Source organism: Monodon monoceros, unplaced genomic scaffold, assembly GCF_005190385.1.
Source record: "Monodon monoceros isolate NGI ecotype Baffin Bay Population unplaced genomic scaffold, NGI_Narwhal_1 Super_Scaffold_5, whole genome shotgun sequence".
NCBI lineage: Eukaryota > Metazoa > Chordata > Mammalia > Artiodactyla > Monodontidae > Monodon > Monodon monoceros.
The window spans coordinates 23,940,145-23,961,575 of NW_021703782.1; the positions used below are offsets into that span (position 1 = coordinate 23,940,145).

At 37.3% G+C, this 21,431-nt stretch overlaps 1 protein-coding gene and 1 non-coding gene across 6 annotated transcripts in view; both read right to left on the minus strand.

The window, feature by feature from the left end:
* The window catches only part of IARS (isoleucyl-tRNA synthetase), an 80,926-nt gene extending 61,623 nt beyond the window's left edge, over nt 1–19,303 (minus strand). Inside the window, exons 1-7 of one of the 5 annotated variants that reach the window (XM_029201782.1) lie at nt 19,205–19,303; nt 12,412–12,537; nt 11,710–11,866; nt 11,343–11,462; nt 9,379–9,461; nt 5,854–5,971; nt 1,655–1,802 (exon numbers count right to left, since the gene is read on the minus strand). In XM_029201782.1, the coding sequence (XP_029057615.1) occupies nt 1,655–1,802; nt 5,854–5,971; nt 9,379–9,461; nt 11,343–11,462; nt 11,710–11,866; nt 12,412–12,530 (745 nt within the window). In that variant the 5' untranslated portion in view covers nt 12,531–12,537; nt 19,205–19,303. Of the gene's footprint in view, nt 1–1,654; nt 1,803–5,853; nt 5,972–9,378; nt 9,462–9,803; nt 11,463–11,709; nt 11,867–12,411; nt 12,538–19,069 lie in introns of those variants that run through there. The other 4 variants (XM_029201783.1, XM_029201784.1, XM_029201785.1 and 1 more) reach the window with 4 other exon arrangements.
* LOC114884876 lies at nt 16,011–16,143 on the minus strand. Its single transcript, XR_003790939.1, has one exon. It is a non-coding gene; the product is annotated as a small nucleolar RNA SNORA84 (small nucleolar RNA).
* Nucleotides 19,304–21,431: the final 2,128 nt, after the last annotated feature.

Genomic DNA, 21,431 nt, shown 5'->3' on the forward strand with positions numbered 1-21,431 from the left:
GCTAATATCCAAAATATATAAAGAACTGATGCAACTTGATAGCAAAACAAACAAACAAACAACAAAAAAAACCCTACCAAACCAATTTAAAAAATGGGTAGAAGATCTGAATAGACATTTTTCCAAAGAAGACAATCAGATATCCATCAGGTACACGAAAAGATGCTCAATACCAGTTATATAAGGGAAATGCAAATCAAAACCCCAATAAGGTATCACCTCACACCTGTTAGAGTGGCTGTTTTCAAAAAGACAAGAGACAGCAAGTGTGGGCAAGGATGTGGAGAAGAGAGAATCTCTGCACTGATGATGGGAATGTAAGTTGGTGTAGCCACCATGGAAAACAGTATGGGAGGTTCCTCAAAAAATTAAAAATACAACTACATATGATCCAGTAATTTTACTTCTGGGTATTTATGCAAAGAAAATGAATACAATAACTTGAAAAGGTATCTGCACCCCATGTTCATCACAGCATTAATTACGACAGTCAAATTATGGAAACAACCTGTGTCCATCAATGGATGGATTGATGAAGAAAATATGGTATGTATATATACAATGGAATGCTATTTGGCTGTAAGAAAGAATGAAATTTTGCTGCTTAAAACATCATGGATGGGGCTTCCCTGGTGGCACAGTGGTTGAGAGTCTGCCTGCCGATGCAGGGGACACGGGTTCGTACCCTGGTCCGGGAAGATCCCACATGCCGTGGAGCGGCTGGGCCTGTGAGCCATGGCCGCTGAGCCTGCGCGTCCGTAGCCTGTGGTCCGCAACGGGAGAGGCCACAACGGGAGAGGCCACAACAGTGAGAGGCCCACATACCGCAAAAACAAACAAACAAACAAACAAAAAAAACCCCATCATGGATGGACCTTGAGGGCATTAGGCTAAGTGAAATAAGTCAAAGAAAGACACATAATATATTATCTCACTTATATGTGGAATAAGAATGAAATCAAAGCAACAAAAATAAACCTCATGGATACAGAGAACAGACTGGTGGTTGTTAGAAGCAGGGGTGTGTATGTGTGTGTGGGGGGTGGAATGGGTAAAGGGAGTTAAAAGGTACAAACTTCCAATTATAAAATAAGGCGTGGGGATATAATTTATAGCATGGCAACTATAGTTAATAATACTGTATTACAGGGCTTCCCTGGTGGCGCAGTGGTTGAGTCCACCTGCTGATGCAGGGGACACGGGTTCATGCCCCGGTCCGGGAAGATCCCACATGCCGCGGAGCGGCTGGGCCCGTGAGCCATGGTCGCTGAGCCTGCGCGTCCAGAGTCTGTGCTCTGCAACGGGAGAGGCCACAACAGTGAGAGGCCCGCATATCGCAAAAAAATATATAATAATAATACTACATATTTGAAAGTTACTGAGAGAGTAGATCTTAAAAGGTCTCACCACAAGAAAAAAATTCTGTAAATATGTACGGTGATGAATGTTAACTAGACTTACCATGGTGTTCATTTCATGAGGTACACAAATGTTTATTTTGTTGTAAACCTAAAATTAACATAATGTCAATTATACCTCGATAAAAAAAGTAAAAAAAAAAAAAAAGGGAAGAAATGTAAGCTTTCATTCTTTCCCAAAATTCATTAAAATCATTTTATTCATATTGATCATAAGTAACCAGGCTCACACTTACCTTTAATCTTCACATACTGCATATCTGGATTAACACACAGGGCAAGGTTACTAGGTAGAGTCCAGGGAGTAGTTGTCCAGGCAACCAAAGATATATTTTCATCTTCCTCCAAAGGGAAAGTTACAAATATTGAAGGATCTTGAACATCCTGAAATAAAATGAAATAAAGTATTCTTTCACAGATTCCATAATAGTAGACATGGAAGAAAAATGAACTGATCCTAAAGAATAAAATAAACTTTTATTTTCAGAATAAACTGAGCTTTAAAAAAATCTGCCATATTTGTAAAAAAAAAATACAAAGAGAGAAATCCCAAATACATTTTTTACATAAAGAAAATGCTTTAATAATTACCTTAGTAGTCACAAATAAAACATTTATAGTGTAGCAAGTGGGATACATAAATGAGGTTTCACTATTACAATGATCTATTTTATAACAAGTCCATAAAGAATTAGGTCAATAAAATGACGATTTTGGAAAACAGTGTTATTCTTTATTTGAATTGAAGGGTATATGAGAATTCTTTTCAACTTTTCAGGAAGTCTGAAATTATGCCAAAAATTAAAAACAAACACAATCCTTAGTACACACTCATAGTATGGCCAAAGTGAAAAAAGACAGAAAATACTAAGTGCTGACAAGGATGCAGTGTAATCAGAACTGTCTAGTGGAAGTATAATCCCTTTGGGGTTAGAGTGGGAGGCAATGAACCATGGTCCATGCATGGGTCAAGTCTGGCCGTTACCTGTTTTTATAGAGCCCAAGACCTAAGAATGGTTTTGATAGGACTGAAAGATCTGGCCAACAAAGTCTAAAATATTTACTATCTGGCCTTTACAAAGTTTGCCAACTCTTGTACTAGGGCTAAATGTAAGTATACGTTATGACTCAATAATCCCACTCCTGGGAATGTGTATATATGCTCCCCAAAAGACAAGTTTCAGAATGCTCACAGTAGTACTACTGATAAGAGCCAAAAATTGGATATTACCCAAATGTCCATCAACAATAGAATGGATAGTTAAATACTAGACAGTAATTAAAATGATGATCTACAACTACACACAACATGGATGACTTTCACAAACATAATCTTGAGCAAGAGAAGCCAGATACAAAAAAAGAACAAAGTGTACAATTCCATTTATATTTAGTACAGAATCAGCAAACAATGAGGTTGGAAGTGAGGACAGTGGTTGCTATAGAGGAGTGGGGGGATACATGCTAAACTGAAGGGACCATGAGAAGGGAGAGCTTTTGACAGGTTGCTTGACAAGGTTCTTCTTTAACTTTATCTGGGTGTTGGCTTCACATTCATTTTGTGCAAGTATATGGAATAGAGTAAGTAAATGGAGGAGCAAAAAGATGTTGTCTTATTAAACCAGGAAATAGGTACTAAGATATAAAAATTATTAATTTTAGTATGTATAGTAATAAACAGAAAAAAATTAAAAAGCCACTGAAGGGAAATCTAAATAAAACATTAATAGTGATTTCCTTTGGGTACTGAGATTATAATTTTTTTCCCTCTTCTTTATATCTTCTAGGGCTTCTAAATTTTCCACAATGAGCATAAGCCTCATAAATAATCACATCAACCAGACTTCTAAAAACTAAAAATTTAGACAATATAAAAAATAAATATTTTTATATACCACAAGTTGGTTTACCTTTTGGAAAAGTTGGAAGGACTTTCTTCTGTAACTCAATTTAGTTCCGTACAGCTTGCTCTTTCCCAATAAGAGAATGTATTTATTTACTTATAGAAGAGTATACACTTTGAAAACCCTAGGACCTAACAAGCTATAATGGGACTCTAACATGTAAAAATTTAGTTACCAAACAAAATTCCAGCATAGTACACAAGGATTTATATTACAAAACATTTGGAGCAACACCAATTGTTACCATTTAAAAAGAAAAAAAAGGCTGTGCCCTCTGAACACCTCAAATATCTATCAAAAGAATGAATAAATAAATTGTAGTCTGTTATATGAAACACTATACAGCAGTTAAAAATAAACTTAAAGCTACATGTATCAATATGAAGAAACTTTAAAACAATGTTTAGTATAAAAGGCAAGGTGCAGAATACAATGAATGAGATTTAAAAACTTGCGAACAACGCTAAATACTGCTTATGGATACTTATATAGATAATAAAAATATGCATGAAAAAGAAACACCAAATTCAGCATAGTGGTTACCTATCAGGATGTGAAGAAGGAAATGGAAAAGAGAAATGTGCTGTAAATAAACAAACTGTGGTATATTTACCTACACAGAAATTAGAACAAAAGATCCAAAACTACACATAACATGGATGACTATCACAAACATAATGCTGAGTGAGAAAAGCCAGAAACAGAAGAATACATAGTGGATCTTTCCATTTCTTCAAAGTACAGAACCAGACAAACTAATCAACTGCTATCTGTGACATTTGATGTATTTGAAATCAACAACAACAGATGCATTTAGTGAAACCCATGTTTTGTTTTTTAATTTTTTGGCCACGCCGCGAGGCTTGCGTGATCTTAGTTCCTTCCCCAAAAGAGGCTGTACTCCTCAATGGGAGAGGCCACAACAGTGAGAGGCCCGCATACCGCATAAAAAAAAAAAAAAAATGAAGTACTTATTTCTATAAAATGCAGAGGACAGAGAAAATGTTAGATTATGGAGATGTAATCATCAAAACTCAGATTGTGGGAAACTACAAGATAATATCTGTTTCCCAAACAACAATTTGCAAGGGGGAAAAAAAAAAGAAAAAGAAAAACATAGAAAGAGAAATGGAGACCTACACATTAAAACAGACCTAAAAGACAACTATTACCATGTATGAACCTTCCTTATGTCTCGATTAAAACAAAACAAGAAAAAACAAACAAACAAAAACAACTAGAAATAACCTGAGGGAAAAAAAGGATGCTGTTTATGAGACAAATAGAAATGTGAACACTGATGATATCCAGGAGTTAAACAACTACAGAATATTTAATGTTAAGAACATTAAAAATGATTGATGATGACTTCTTAAGGTGTGATAATGGTACTCTGGTAATGTTAAAAGAAATATTTCTTATCTAGTAAAGATATATAATGAATTACTTATTGATAAAATGATATGTCTAAAATTTGCTTTTGAAAAAGGGTCTGGGAGAAGTAAGTGTAGTGTGTAGATGGGGCAGGATTGACCATAGAGATTGTAGGGGATACACGATAGGACATGGGAGTTAATTATTCTGTTAATTAATTATTCTGTCTACTTTTGTATATGCTTGAAATTCTCCATGTTCAAGTGTTTTTAAAAAGTAAGCAAATACAGCAATATATTAAGATTTGACAAAACTTAAGTCTTTGGTACCCAATAGTTAGTATATTATTCTCTACATTTTTATGTGCTTAAAATATTTTATTAAAAAAAACATAACATGAGCACCGCCATAGAAGGGTATTTAGGGGACAACAGGCAGGCATCATCATGCCTACCTCACAAGGATATGCAACGATCCAATGGGATATTGAAAGCATTCTGCAAGACGAAAAGTGCTTTTGAAATGCAAGTGTTAATAATAATGATATGTAGGTAAATACACAGTTTGTTTATTTACAGCACATTTCTCTTTTCCAAACCTTAGCCATGAGATAGAATTCCAAACAAATCAACATCCTTTAAAAACAAAGAGGGTTAGATAAACTCAGAAATAAAACACCCCTTGAATATACACACATGAGAATAGATAGTTATTCCTGAAGACTTACAGTCTTTACTATCTCCCTGGATAAGGTAAAGCAGTACACTTTGTAAACAACAGACACGTCTAAACTCTGATACCAATGACAGCAAGTTACTCCATTCATCAAAGATCATAACACATCACCAATCGCAAATCAGATTTTCCTCCAAATACTTTTAACAAATAAGTGATATTACAAAGCCTCAGATGAGGCACAAAAACACCCTAAGCTGTAACCCTTATGAAACTGACTGGAGGAAAATAGAGCAGAGCTGGACTTATTAAACAAAGAGAGGCATAAAAATATGGTTAAAACAAGCAAAGCCTATCACATTAAGACACATCATTCACATCACTCCCCCGGCTAACATTCCACACTGGGACTAAGTTACCATGATCACCAGAGCCATTTAACTTCTGAGTACATAACTTAACACCAATGACATCTCACATACCCTGTAATTCTGGTGAGATTCAAAGTTGGAAAGTGGAGTATTGCATGCAGTGGAAAAGGGCATGACTTTCACTCCTCTATAAACAAGGCCTTTATCATAGAGCTGTTTGAAGACCCACCTGGCAAGTAAAGAGACAGAATTTTACAATTACATAACCATAATTCTATTTTCCCAAATGCAAACATTTATGCCAGTTTCTGTCTGTAGAGTTTCTCACAGCCAAAGAAGTGGAAACACAATGTCTCTCAACTGCTGAATAGCTGGTAAATTACAATAGATCAGTATAATGAGATATTATGTAGACATTAAAAGGGCAAATAACTGTTGACATGGAAAGGTGTTCATGACTTGATGTTGACTGAGAAAAGCAATTGACACCATACTGTACAATGAGGTACCAATTATGTAAAACTATGTATCAGTATACATATTTACACTTTTAGAGATGCTAAAAAAGTAGATTTTCACCAATATGTTAACTATGGTTGGGATTTCAGACTTTTTAAAAAAATTTTTTAATTTACTTATTTATTTATTTTTGGCTGTGTTGGGTCTTTGTTGCTATGCGCAGACTTTCTCTAGTTGCAGCAAGCGGGGTCTACTCTTTGTTGCAGTGTGCAGGCTTCTCATTACTGTGGCTTCTCTCGTTGCGGAGCACAGGCTCTAGGCACACAGGCTCAGTAGTTGTGGCGCAGGGGCTTAGCTGCTCCGCGGCATGTGGGATCTTCCCGGACCAGGGATCGAACCCATGTCCCCTGCATTGGCAGGTGGATTCTCAACCACTGCACCACCAGAGAAGCCCAGACTTCTTGTTTTTCTTAATAGTTTTCTGGTATACTGCTTAAATTTCACTGTAATGGACAGTTTTACAGAGGCAATTTAAAAAGTATAAACCACTGGGATTAGGATCAGATATCTCTCCTACAGTTAGTCAAAAACTTTTATTAAACACTTACACATGTTGCTCTAAGCTAAATGTAGCAAGACACTGGAAAACAGTCATCCCAGGTTCTCCTGTGGTGACTACTCACCTTTCCCAATTGGGTGCCAGAATTCATTTGGTAGGAATCCTTACTTGTCTTTAACTCATTTTTACAGTTCGATTCCTATGTACTTGGCACAATAAATGAATTAAATTCTCTCCCATTTGTTAAAATACATTTTTATGTAAAACTGTGCAAGTATTTTCATGGTATTCCTTTGGCTTTGGATAAAGCCTAAAAGGTGACATCTTGTAACAAATTTCCCAAGTTTAAACTCAATCTTAAATTATATACTCTGATGCAAGGACATTCACCGGAGACCAGAGGGAAAGTGTCAGATTTGCATCATAAGACCAAGATTCAAGCCTAAGAGCCATATAATTAGTTGTGTGATCTCAAGCAAGTCACAACCACTTGCCTTTACCTCAAAGTGGGTCCTAACCCAATCCACAGGACTTTCTGGATCATCTGAGAAAAATCAAGTGGAAGTACTTTATATACTCAAAAGCACCAACTCAATCTAAATTATCACCATTAAATTAATGTTATCATTTTAAACGTATCTCCTACTATTTTTTAAATATTCACCCTAGGTCTATATGCCTTATTTATATGCCAACATGTTCCTCAGGAATAACTAACATTCTAATAGCAAGAGGCTTTGAAAATGGTTTTCCCCCGATTCAAGTATGTTTTATGTAAATTAAGAAGTCTGATGTAGAGCTATATTGTCCAACATGGTAGCACTAGCCACATGTGCTCATTTAAATTTATTAAAATTAGAAATTCAGTTTCTTGGTCATACTAACCACATTTAAGTGCTAAACTGTCCTGATCTAAGCATAAAGAGTACCTTCTTTTTCAGAAGTTTAAGAGAAACCCTGCTTTTTAGAATGCCCTAATCATGAGAACTCCAACTACTCAGTGAAATGGGAAGCCTCCCTGTCCAAAGTTTCTGCCATGTCAGAGAGTTTAATCAGCTCTCACCCTTGGGTACATGGGTCTGGAGATGCACCCACAGGGGCACATCAGAGTCAGAGGGTCTGAGAACTGTCCCATGGTATCTAGTTCCTCAAAGGCAAAGGCACGTGCCAAGCATATGCAACAGATCTTGACTAATAGAAATGTAATCAGGTAGATAGGACGACAGTAAGAGGCACAAGCACCTACAGTGCAGCACAAAAATATGTATCCTACAAAAGAGCTTTGCAACTCACCTGTAATCATGCATAATTTAACAAAAGTAGGACTCCCTCAAGGCCTGAGTTATATACATAGGTCATTTTGCAACCATAATAACTATTTGCCCATTAATGATACATAATGATTCTCAGGCTATTGTAGGAGGCTCAGGTTAAATCACCTATCAAGACTGGCAATGGGCTTCCCTGGTAGTGCAGTGGTTAAGAATGTGCCTGCCAATGCAGGGGACATGGGTTCGAGCCCTGGTCTGGGAAGATCCCACATGCCGTGGAGCAACTAAGCCCGTGTGCCGCAACTACTGAGCCCGCGTGCCTAGAGCCTGTGCTCTGCAACAAGAGACGCCACAGTAATGAGAAGCCTGCACACCACAACGAAGAGTAGCCCCCACTCACTGCAACTAGACAAAGCCCATATGCAGCAACAAAGACCCAATGCAGCCAAAAATAAAGAAAATAGATTAAAAGAAAAAAAAAGACTGGCATTGCAACAGTTGTCTTATAATAGTAAAAGGAAGCAAAATTCATTTTGAAACTCATGAAACAGTGACTGCATATACAACTTCTCTTAGTAAAAAATTCAAGTGCACATCTCTTAGACTTAATTCCTTCAAACAAACAAACCCATTTCTGAAACCTAATTTTCCTAAAATTTGGTACTAATTAATTTGACAAAAAAACCCTGAACTCACATCAGGCCATTTATATTCCTCATTTATTTTACTTAGTGTGAAGAGTTATATGTTCTGATATAGAAATACTAATGAAATTGATTACAGGTTGCTGCTCAATCTGCTAGGGCCATTAAGTACTACAGAACATATGGATAACCTAATACCTTTCTAGAATCCAAAATTTACTGAATTCAAAAATAAACCTAGGGGTGGAAGGGGCGAATAGGTGGAGTACAGTGGAATTTTATGGCAATGCATAATTCTAGAATTATGGATATATGTCATCACACATCTGTCCAAATCCATAGAATGCATAACAAGAGTGAACCCTTATGTAAACTCTGGACTTTGTGTGATTATGATCTGTCAAGGTAGGTTCATGAATTGTAACAAATGTACCACTCTGGTGGGGGATGTTGATAATGGAGGAGGCTATGTATGTGTGGAGGCACAGCGTACATGGGAAATCTGTATATCTTCCTCTTTTTTATTTTTAGAGCATTTTTAGGTTCACAACAAAATTAAGCCTTTAAAAACAGAAACAAAACAAATCCATCCCCAAAGATTTCAGATAATTGTGGATCTGAAAACAAGTGGATTCATGCTAGAGCATCTCTACTAACTAATATAACAAAATAGTCATTATATTTCAACTTCAAATAAACTTACCAGACAGATTCCATGAATTGTGGATAGAGAGTTTTGTAGTCATTGTCAAAGTCAATCCATCGGCCAAGTCTGGTAATAGTAGACTTAAAAAATATGAATATTAGAGTTTTTAGACAATGGTATTTGTTATTGTATAGCTATTTGTTTTACTTCTATATCACTACATATGATGATTTTGGAAAAACAGAACAATCGATGGTTCCAGTAAATGTATACTGTAAACAACACATTTTGCAAGGTTAAGAACAAGTTTTCTTGGCATTCATCCTATATGCAGGGAATGTTATTTACAAGTATTAACATTCTTTTATAAAAGTCTACCAAAACTACCATTTGGCAAGCACACGTCTAACTGTTGCTGGCATGAATCATCAATGGTTGCTAAAATTACTGAGTCATAGTATGATAAGAAACAGGGTACTTACTAATTACAAAGGAAAAACTGCAACTTTACAATGGAGAAACCTGACAGAATCACCTTAGTGAACAAAGTGAACAACACCAATGAGACTTATCAGCATCACAGGCCTTCTGATATGATAGGCTGAGAAGGGGATGATGTTACTTCTGAGGAATTCTTGCCAAAAATGTATAACCTAAACTGAATCATAAGGAAACATCAGACACTGAGGGACTTCTTACAAAATAACTGGTCTGTATTCTTTAAAAGTGACAAGGTCATGAAAGACAAACACTGAGGGAATGTTCCAGATTGAAGGAGACTGAGGAGGTATGACAACTAAATGCAATCTATGCTCCTAGATTGGATCTTGCATCAAAAATAAAGATCAGTGGGACAACTGGTTAAATCTGAATAAGGTGTATAATATTGTATCAATGTTAATCCTGCTTTTGATAATTATACGATAGTTATTAAAGGTGTTAGCTTTTGGGAAGTGGGTGATGGGTATAGAGGCTCTTCATACCATTTTGGGGGGAGAAAAAAAAAAAGAACCCATATGCATGTTATAATCATCAGGATTTTCCCCTACTGGTGACCAAGCAAGAAAGGTAGATTAAAGAAAGTTAGGTTAGGAGAAAATTGAGGAGCTTTGATTCTTAGGTTGATGAAATCAGATTTCATTCAACAATGAAGATAAGTTTTGAGCAGGAAGAGTACAATGAACAGTCTTGAGAGAAATAACTTGGCAGGCTAAGTGGAAGGAACATGAGCAAGAGACCAATTGGTAGATTCTTATAGAAATAAAGACAATGGTGGGTGAGAGACTAGGTTGTAGGAATGAAGAGAAATGTATAAGAGATACTTAGTATAAGAGATACTAAGAAAGGCTTGATAGGATTTGACATTTGAATCGGTCATGATGATTAAAGCTTGAAGTCTGGAAGACTGAGGGAATTCTGAAGAACAGCAAATTTGACAAAGTGGTAAGATAGTAAAGATGGAAAAAAATAAAAGCCAGACATGTTTTTAAGTTGTATATATATATATTAATCTGAGAGCCACTGAGGAAAGGGGGAGTTGAGGACCTTTGTTCCTAAGCACATCAGAATAAGAGAGGACAAGAGCTCTGCCGGCACCAGACGGTTACTAAAATGTACCAGTTGTGGGAGCTCTATTACAATGAGAAACAGTGGGCAAGATGGGAATCAATATAAAACAATGGGTACAAATGTGAGTTGTTTTTAATATCTGAATTTTTTTATTGCCAACGTTCAAGTTAATCTATTTGCTAGGACAGCATGATTCCTGTCATATACTGTGGGTAGGTAGATTAAACATGGAAGACCAATCAAGCACATAGAAATCAGAAAAGAGAGGGTTCAGTTTAAGCTAACAGTTTAAGTAATGGAGTTGAAGATGGAAGCTAAACACTCCTTTAAAGAGGATTATCAACCCCTCTTTTGGGCACATATCATAAAAAGCACAAGGAACCATAAAACATTTCAACCCCCATTTAAAAGCTAGAGTTTTTTTTCATTCTCCTTAAAATAACCAAAAATACCTTCCACTCAGTAGAATATCGCATCACAATTGCTCGGCACTGACTGTTATATTCTGCAATCCCCAATCTGGCTACATCCTCTGGTCCTCTGATTCCCAGTGTCTTATCAATTTCATATTCCTGAAAATTTGCAATAAGATTGTTAACATCCCTGCCCTATGAAGCAAATGCAATTCGACAAAACTAGAAAACAGATTAAAAAAAATTAGTTCTCAGAAAATCTACAGAGAAAATGAACTATAAATAGTATTATAAAAATGAAGAAAGTCTGATTATAGCAAAAATTCATACTTTAACATATTATATAATGAAATATAATGAAATATTAAAAAATCAAAACATTATAAGGCTGGTGACTCAAACATACCACAGGTAAACCATGACAATCCCATCCAAATCTTCTGTCAACGTGAAGCCCACTCTGGTGAGCATATCTTGTAACTATATCTTTAATTGTCCCTGCAAGTATATGTCCATAGTGAGGCAGTCCAGTTGCAAAAGGAGGCCCATCATAGAAGGTAAATCTAAGAGGTAATAAAAATACGTTAAGTTACTTTAAAACAGATAGCAAAAATTTAGGACAGCATTTTTCTATAGATAGCTCCTGTAATCGTAGAGCCTTTGGGGAGAAGAAAAGCTGCGAGGCTAGGAAACTCAGACATAACTGATTATGTATCTACTGTAGGCCCTGCCTTTAAAAAAGCTAATTATGACAGAGTTGGAGAGACCTGTATTGGACCATCCATCCTTCATTAATTAGTTCCATGATATAAGGGAAATTATTCACCCTGATCCTGAGTTATCTATAAAATAGGGCAACAAACACCTATGATAAAGTTTTTGAGCACAGGAGACACATGATGAAAACAGTAATTAAAGAAAGGACTAGTCTTTAGGTGAATGAAGACTAGAGGCAGGAAGTACCCCAATAGGAGGCTATTACACTACTAGTCTAAATGCTTAAATGAGGGTAGTGATAATGAGAAAAATGGAAAGGAAGAGAGTGACATATAAACTCTATTCGGAATACCTCTTATTCTTAAAGACTCTACCAAAGAAATTCACATACTTTGGCCTATGTTTTGATTGCTTTAAGCATTCCTGAAAACAATTAAAGTCGGACCAAAACTGCAAGATTTTCTCTTCTTCAGCAGGAAAATTGATGTTTTCTGGAACTTGTTGAACCATTTTGTTACTGCAAGAGAAATCAAATTATTATTCTCAAAAGAGAAGTCTAGGAATAACAGAGTACCATACATTAAAATAGATGTACCTATCACTAGCCATGATACTACCTGGTACTTAAAAAAAATTCCCCTTTTTTTAAGGTAAAGTTCACATACCGTAAAGTTCACCCTTTTAAAGTATATAATATGGAACTTCCCTGGTGGTCCAGTGTCTAAGACCACACTCCCAATGCAGGGGGCCTGGGTTTGATCCCTGGTCAGGGAACTAGATCCCGCATGCCACAACTGAAAAAAGATCCCATGTTTCGCAACGAAGGTCCCGCATGCTGCAACTAAGACCTGGCACAGCCAAATAAATAAATAAATATTTTTTAAGAAATAAAGTGTACAATTCATTTTTACCTTTTTTTTTTTTTTTAAAGTATATTCACAAGGTTGGTCAACCACCACCACTCACTACTTCCAGAACATTTTCTTCACTACTCCCACTTCTGCCCTCCAAGAACTTGTACACATTAGCAGTCACTCTCTATTCTCCTCTTCCCCAGCCTCCTGGAGACCATTAATCTGCTTTCTGCCTCTCTAGATTTTCCTATTCCGGACATTTCACATAAATGAAATTATGCATATACAGCCTATTGCGTCTGGCTTCTTTTACTTAGAATTATGTTTTTGAGGTTCATCCATGTTGTGATATGCACTCATACTTCATTGCTTTTTACGGCTGAATAATATTTCATCATATGGATATGCCACTTTTTGTTTATCCATTCATCAGTTCATGGACATTAGCATTGTTTCCACTTTTGGACAGAGCTGCTATGAATATTCACGTATAAGTTTTTATGTGGATATGTGTTTTCAGCTCTCTTAAGTAAATACCTAGGAGTACAACTGCTGGGTAATATGGTACTATGTTTAACTTTTTGAGAAACTGCCAAAATGTTTTCCAAAGCTGCTGTGCCATTTTACATTCTCCCTGCAGAGAATGAGATTCCAGTTTTTCTACATCCTCACTCCTTATCGTCCATCTTTGGATTATAGGAAATCCTAGTGGGTATAACATGGTATCTCATTGTGGTTTTGATTTCCACTTCCCTAATGATTAGTGATGTTGAGCTTATTGGCCATTTCATACCTTCTTTGGAGAAATGTCTATTCATCCTTTGCCCATTGTTTAACTGGGTTGTCTTTTTACTGCTGAGTTGTAAGAGTTCTTTATATTCTAGATAAAATCCCCTTATCAGTTACAGGATTTGCAAAAATTTTTTCCCATTCAGTGGCTTGTTTCTTATTTTCGTCATGGTATATTCTTTGAAGCACAAACACTTTTAATTTTGGTGAAGTCCTGTTTATTTATTGGTTTCGCTACTTCAACTTTTGGTGTCATATCTAAGAGACCACTACAGATAACAAGGTTGTGAAGTTTTAGCTCTTATATTTAGGCCACTGATCCACCTTGAGTTATTTCTGTATATGGTATGAAGTAGAAATATATGGTACCTTTAAATTTATTTCAGAATCTGTGTCCAATTCACACTCTTCACTTATTCTACAACTACAGTATAACATTTAGTAATTGCAGACAACACACTTAAAAAAAAGGAAAAGAAAATCTTGGCAATTCTGTCTAATGATGCTAAAAATTCATTAATAATCTGAAAAAATAAATCTCAAAGTAGGTAAAAATTTTTACCTACATTCACAGGACAGAAAGCACTTCTGTTGAATCAACCTAATCTTTCTGAAGGAAACAGGCAAAACCTAAAAAAATTTTAAAGCTAAAAAGATGAGAATCACATTCAAATAATTCCTAGCTCATTCTAATTTTACATTTTATCACTTTTGTTGCTTACTCATGATTTTTGTAAAAGACAAACTCTATATCTCTCTGATTTAGTGCCTGGTGAGAGAAGTCTTAAAGTATCTTTTTTTCAGAAGTTTGTTAATAACTTCTTTCAGAAGCATTTGATCAGTCGGGGCTTAACTATCTAGTGAGCATCCTCGAGCCCATTCCTCCTCAAAGCCTATTTATTCTCACTTTATAATTCTAATAAGGATGGTGACCAGATTTCCAAGCCAACATCAGATTAGAAGGGGACAGAATTGCTAATAATGAGAAAACAACAGAGTAGGTGGAAAACCTTAAGAACACAAGAACTGTAACACTCTGGGATAACTGACTCTAGGAGCAAAGAGACTTACATACCTCAACCAATTCTGAAAACATCAAAGCCGAAGTACAGTAATTGACCCATGTCATCAAAAAAAAATTTTTTTTATAAAAAACAAATAAAAAATAAATTTATGTATATAAAGCAATGCTAGAAATTATGGAATTTCAATGACAAATATAGTCTTACTATGTTAACTAATTTCTACTCTATTTTATTTGACAGAGAATGTGAAGAGACTAACCAAAAGATTAACCATAAAATGGCAAATACACACATTGATTAAAAATAAAATTAGGGAATCTAAAAAATTATATGGAAATTCAGGATCAGGGAAAATTTAAATCATGCAGCTCCTATGCTTTTATCAATTAGCAACACTGATTCAACATATGACTGTGAGCTTCCTAGCAGCCAAGACAAGGGATAAAAAGTTAAAAGGATATTGATTTTGCACATAAGAGAAAAATCTATAAAAAATGAGATTTTTGCCACCGAGGTCTGAGTCACACATGGAAATGAGTGATCTGTTTAATAAACATTTTTAACATCAGAAAAAACATTTTTTTAAGTTTGTTACAAGCGGTGTCTTTCCTTTTGTCCCCCTGTCATTTATTTTTGAGATGTGAGAGTACCTTTGAGTTTTATATAGGAAAAAAATAAGGAAAGAACAGGTGGGCCATTTAACTCAACTATCCATTTCTGATTAGGGTGTTCCATTAAATGTTATTAAACAGAAGTTGAAAAGCATTTTGGATCTTGAGTTCTTGTTATAATTTCCAGCCTTTGAAGGATGGAGAGAGGTGTCAGTCTGTGCATTTACTGATTTAGTAGGAGTCCTACTGGTTCAGTGACAACCTTACTAGAGGCCAATTGAAACTTAAGGGGTTACATTTGAAGACTAACAGATCTTTAGATATCAACATACTTATTTCTGTCACCCCCTAATGCTTGTCAAGGCTGGTCCTATGATTGCCAGCATCTATGGAAGTTGATTAGAGCAGACTCACCAGCCCCACCTTGGACTGAGGAATCTGAACCTGCTTTTTAACAAGATCCTAGGGGATGAGCATGCACATCAAAATTTAAGTCATTCTCTTAAACTGTTCTGACCATTATTCTGGAATATCTATCTGAACTTTTTTTTTTTTTTTTGAGAAAATGAGATTTAAGCTTTCTGTGAAGATGGTTTTTAACTTTTATAAAATTTTCTAGAAAGCCTCTACTCCCCCCAAAGATTAAGAACCACTGCATTATTAGGCCAAACACAAAGACCCATGTAATGGTATAGACTATTCCAGGAAGAGCCATGTATCAGTGACCGGGCTATGGTGGCTGCTGAGGAGAAACGGCCCCCATGCATAAATCACAGGATTGCTCTGGCCCCTCACATCCACTGGAGAGCTGTACCTGCACAACAGCATCCAGTAACCACAGGGCTCTTGGGGGAAAGGGGGAGCAGAAAGAAGAGGGAGATTAACCCTACCAGGTCAGGCTCAGGGAAGCAACCTCCTCTTCTTCCCTTTAACTATAATCCAAGGCCTCCACTATCTTCCTTATTCCATGACTCCTGCAGACCTCTTTAGCCTCAACTTCCTGTTCAGCAATTTCTAGATACCCTCCTTCACCTTTACTTGTATTTACCTCCACAGATCTTGGAAAAGCATACCAAAAACATTTTTGTTTAAAATAAACCTCATGATCTTCCTTGCCACACTTGCTCCCATTTTTAATTCCACTGTACTAGTAGTTCCACTATTCCTTCTCATTACCTGAAATTTCTGAGTTACCCTTAATACTACCAGATGATCCCCACATCCAGGTGATCACCAAGTCATGTGGGTCTGACTTCTAAGTCTATTTCTCTATTTCCTCTTCCTCATTCTCAGGTCTTCACAACTTGTTACATTAAGTCAAATTTAACCCAAGAGGTGGGTCTATCTCCAGCCTTTTCACAAACTACTTATATCCTATTAACATATAACCCAGAGATTTACTTACACAAATGTATAAAATATGTACAAAGATATCAACTGAAGCGTTTCTATAGACAAATATCTGAAAACAACTTAAATATCCATGAATAGATAATAGACTATTATCTAGATAAAATAAATTATGGTACATCAATACCATGCAGGCATTAAAGATAATAAATCATAATATATCAAATATATATATTCCTTATACATACTGAGAAAGAAAACAGCAAGTTACAGTTATAGCAATTTATACTATGTGTATTATAGTATAAATTATAGCAATTTATAAATTATACCAATTTATACTATGTGTATTATATTATATACTATGTGTATTATAATATTTTCAAGAGATTAAAAATACACTAAGTCTATGTTTAAGTAATTCTGTATTTAATTTAGAAGGTTACCCACCAAACTTAACAATGGCTACCACCAGAGAATAGGATTAGATGAGGAAGGCGTGAAAGAACAGATTTTTATTTACTTCATATTACTCTGTCTTGATTATTTTTGAGTATGTATTATCATAAAAAGTTTAAAAATAAAGGGGAAAAATAAATACTATACATCCTACACACCACCTTCCTAATAGAAAAGTTCTGAAAGTATCACTTCTGTATTAAAAAAAGAAAAATGCAATGGTTCCTCACTCCCAATGGTTTCTGTACAGACTTTTCAGTGGGGCAGCATGATCTTACCCACAGTTACTACTCCTGGCCTTTACTCTTACAAAACTCAAGCTCCAACTACATCACATTCTTGACACTGCTGAGAAACAGAACTGCTTTGCTGACATACTGCTTTGCGTTCAGGCCCTTTCTCCAAATACTCTAGCACTGCTTAGCTTAAATGTACTCTGCTCTATGGGGATTTACCAATCCCCTTTTTACAAAACTAATATCCCCCTCCCCGGAATCTGCTCCTCTCCTACACATTATGGTTTATTTGTATTGCATGCCCATGTCTCTCCAACTCAACTGTAAACTTATTGCTGGCAAAAGCATTTTACTGTCTAACCTCTTACTGTCTTACCATGTGCTTACACATGGTAGTGCTCAAAAAGTTTGAACAAATCCCTTTGTCAGCATCCTTAGTTTCCATCAGTGATATTTCCCCCAGCTGCCTTTCCAATATCCCACTCCGGGGTCTCCTCTTGGCAAGGATAATGGTTAAGAGGGTTGGCTTTGGAATTTGACAGTTTTGCTGCCACAACTTACTATGTGACTTATAGGAAAAGTTACTCAACCTTTAAACCTCAATTCTGCCACCTGTAAAATAAAGTTTGTAAATACAATGCTAATTTAACGTTAAGTGAAATAATGGCTATCTGAGCAATCACACGTCATCTACGGAAATTATTATCATTACTCCTTTGTCCACAAATTCTACTCTATTGCCTTTGCCCAGTCACTATATCATCTTTCCAAAAACATTTAAGAGTGCAATCTGCATTTAGCTGCCTTCTCTTCCATATAATTCACTCTCTAATCACTTATGAAGAAGATATACTGTCCACCATTTTACTGATATTTACTTTGTAAAAGTTCATCGTATTACTTAGAAATCCCTAAAACAATTGCTTTGCCTATAGTTTCACTCTTCCTGACCTCTCTGCAACACCTGAATGAATGCTAAAAGTAATACTGTCAAACCTAATAAAAAACTTATCTTCCCTTCTGGATTCATTTCAAACACCACTTCACTCAAGAAGGAAACCACAAACTCAGTAAGGCTGGAAGCCAAGCATCATCTTCCACTTGTTCCTCACACGAAACTGCAGTGACTACAACTCCCCATCTCCTGAATCACACACACTTTAAAATCCTGCTATACATTATACTACAGTCCCCTGCATCATATCCCCAAGTTCCTACTTATCTTCAAGGCTCCAAACCCACTGCAGTTCCTGAGAAGCCTTCTCCTTCTCCCACCTCAAAATCCCACTTAGGAACTGTCTTCCTCCTCTGTGCACTTGGAATACTGTATTATTAGACTGTGTAAGAGCCGAGAACGGGGACTTCCCTCTAATCCCAGGCACCCAGCAATAAATGCCCATTCGTGGGAACCTAAGACTTGATTTGTTCTTATGAATACCTAGACTTCCAAGTAATTTCGTCCACCTTCTGAACTCCAGTAAGCAAAATCACACCAAATTCTGAGAACCACCCAACAGTTCAAGTGTTACCAGGATACCAGGCTGAAGCTGAGGAACTTCCAAGGGTTGTAATCCTCGGCCCGAGAGCTAAGCCAGGATTGGTACCTGGTTCTGAGTTCTTTCGCCCCACTTAGACCTCCTCCCAATGTTTTCCTTGGAAACGGATATACACGTAACTTACCCATAGCCCAAAATAAACATTAAAAAAAAAAAAAATCTTGTGTACCGGAGGGACTGTGGATCCCAGTGGGCAGTAAGGGGCGTATCTGACAGGCCCGTGTGCAGAACAGGTTGACCTGAGGGGCCCCGCGTGCAGGATGGGGAGTACCTGAGGGGCCTCCGCGAGCAGTACCAGGCGTACCTGAGGGGCCTCCGAGCCTGAGTACGTCGGAAGGAGCCGCGTCTACGCCTTGGTCAAGAGTCTAGAGGTGATGCAACGCCCCGAAAGCGTGAGGCTAAGAGGAAGTGGCCTGGTTTGCACCGGCCAATCAGCGCCCGTCGTTTGACACCCGTAAACAAGCCGGACGCCGATTGGCCGCGTGCGTTCGAAGTCACGACCACCCGACCAGGCGTTGCTCTGTGCCCTGGCAGGCTGTGCGACTCCGTGGCGTGGCGGTGACGCGCTGTGTCCTTCACGCAGCTAGGGCGACGGTGGTGGACACGACTATTTTGTGGCCTCCGGGGTGGGGACTGACTGGGAAGGGCACAGAGAGGAGGCTGTTGTGCGTTCTAACTGGGCGTTGTTACACAGCCTTTGTCGGTGTTCACTGTACACAAGACGTAAATGCATTTCACCAGGGGTTAACCAAATCCAACGATAGTAGCCTCAGTAATTATACTGCGGGGCCGTGAGTGCGCAGTCTCAAGGCTGCTTTACTAGATGACTGTTAAGGAAAGCAGCCCTAGGCACTAGGACTATGTTTTCTGGTGTAGTGGAGACCTGCACCAAACCACCTTGGAGTCTTTAAAAATGCAGAGTCCTAGGGCATAGACTAGGCCTGCTGAGTCTCTGGAGGTGGGTCACAAAAATACAAATCTTAACACGCATCCTGGATAATTCTGTTGTATACTAAAACTCTTGACCCACCTATCTGAAGAGACCCTCCCGTTTCTCGGGGAAATGCAGAGGCCACAACATGGTCTGCGAGGAGCTGAGGCACTGGTGGTCAGTGGTGTTCAGAGAAGCCTCTCCTTTTATGTCCTTCAGTGCCACCTGTAGAGGTCTCATAAATTTTACTGCAGAAATGATGGTAACAGCCATATGGAGAGATATAACAAAAAGGAAGGAAATGCCTGACAACCAGCTTTAGAATAATTGTTTCCTGTATTGAAAACAAAATTATTTGCATATTAGTCTGCTTACTTATGTATTTATTATCACTGCTGTGAGTCTGCCCAGCACCTTTTGGATCTGCTGGTTAAAAACCAAGGAATCCAGAGCCATGCAAAGGACAGTAGACCTCACCAGAGACTATGACGGAAATTTTAGCCCTTGACAAATTGAGAGTAATTCTGTATGTAACTTCTTAGTGTATCCAATAAAAGGACAGAAAAAAACTGATCTATCTAAGAATATGTATAAGGCATTCCTTGATAAGTTTCAGAACACTTTGATAGTCTGTGTAGCATTCATTCAAGTCATACATGGTTTAGGAGCACCCTAAAGGGATTAGAGTAGGGGATTTTATGTCCTTGCCCAAAGGGGTGACTCTCCAATAACTTAACTTACTTGAACACATATATTTAGTAGTGTCTTTACCTTATTAACTATAAGTATTTGGAATGTGTTTTAATTTTCACATTCTTCAAGTTGCCACCTGTTCAGTTCATTTTTATAATCTGTCCAGACAGCCCAGATTAGAGCAGGACAGAGGGCTTCCAGACAGATGTGTCCAGGGGAAAAAAAGGTGGGGATGATAGGTCTAATTATTGGGTTGGCCAAAAAGTTCATCTGAGTGTTCCGTAAGACATTATGGAAAAACCCGAACGAACTTTTTGGCCAGCTCAGTATTTTAAAATGTCTGATGTCTAAATTTAATATCTAAAACTGAAAAACCAAGAAATCACAGCATAAGCATGTTAGGTAGAAATTCAGTGATAAATATCAGAGGAAACAAAGTTTTGAATGTGGTTGTATCTGGGGAGCAGAAACTGGGGATGCAGAAGGCTGCTTGATGTTACTTGTCTGCTCTGGAGAAGGTGGGTGTAACAAATTTAAACATGGCCAAAAATTCTGGACACTTCTCACTGAGAGGTGAGGATCTATGTCCCCTCATTTTGAGTCTGGGTGGGCTCAGTGTGTTTTAACCTGTAGAATACAGTGGAAATAACTGAGCCAATTTCTGGACTAGGCCTTAAGAGACTGGCAGCATCTGCTTCCTACTCCTGAAACCTATTTGCCATGCTGTGAGGAAAGCAATGGACAGGCACTGAGTGAGCAGTCCATTTTAGAAATAGATCCTTTAGCCCCAGCTGGGCCACTCACATGATATTACATGGAGTAGAGATGAGCAGTCCCCACTGAGTCCTGACCAAGTTGCTTATTTGTGAGGAAAATGAACAACTGTTAATGGGATGGCTTGCTATGC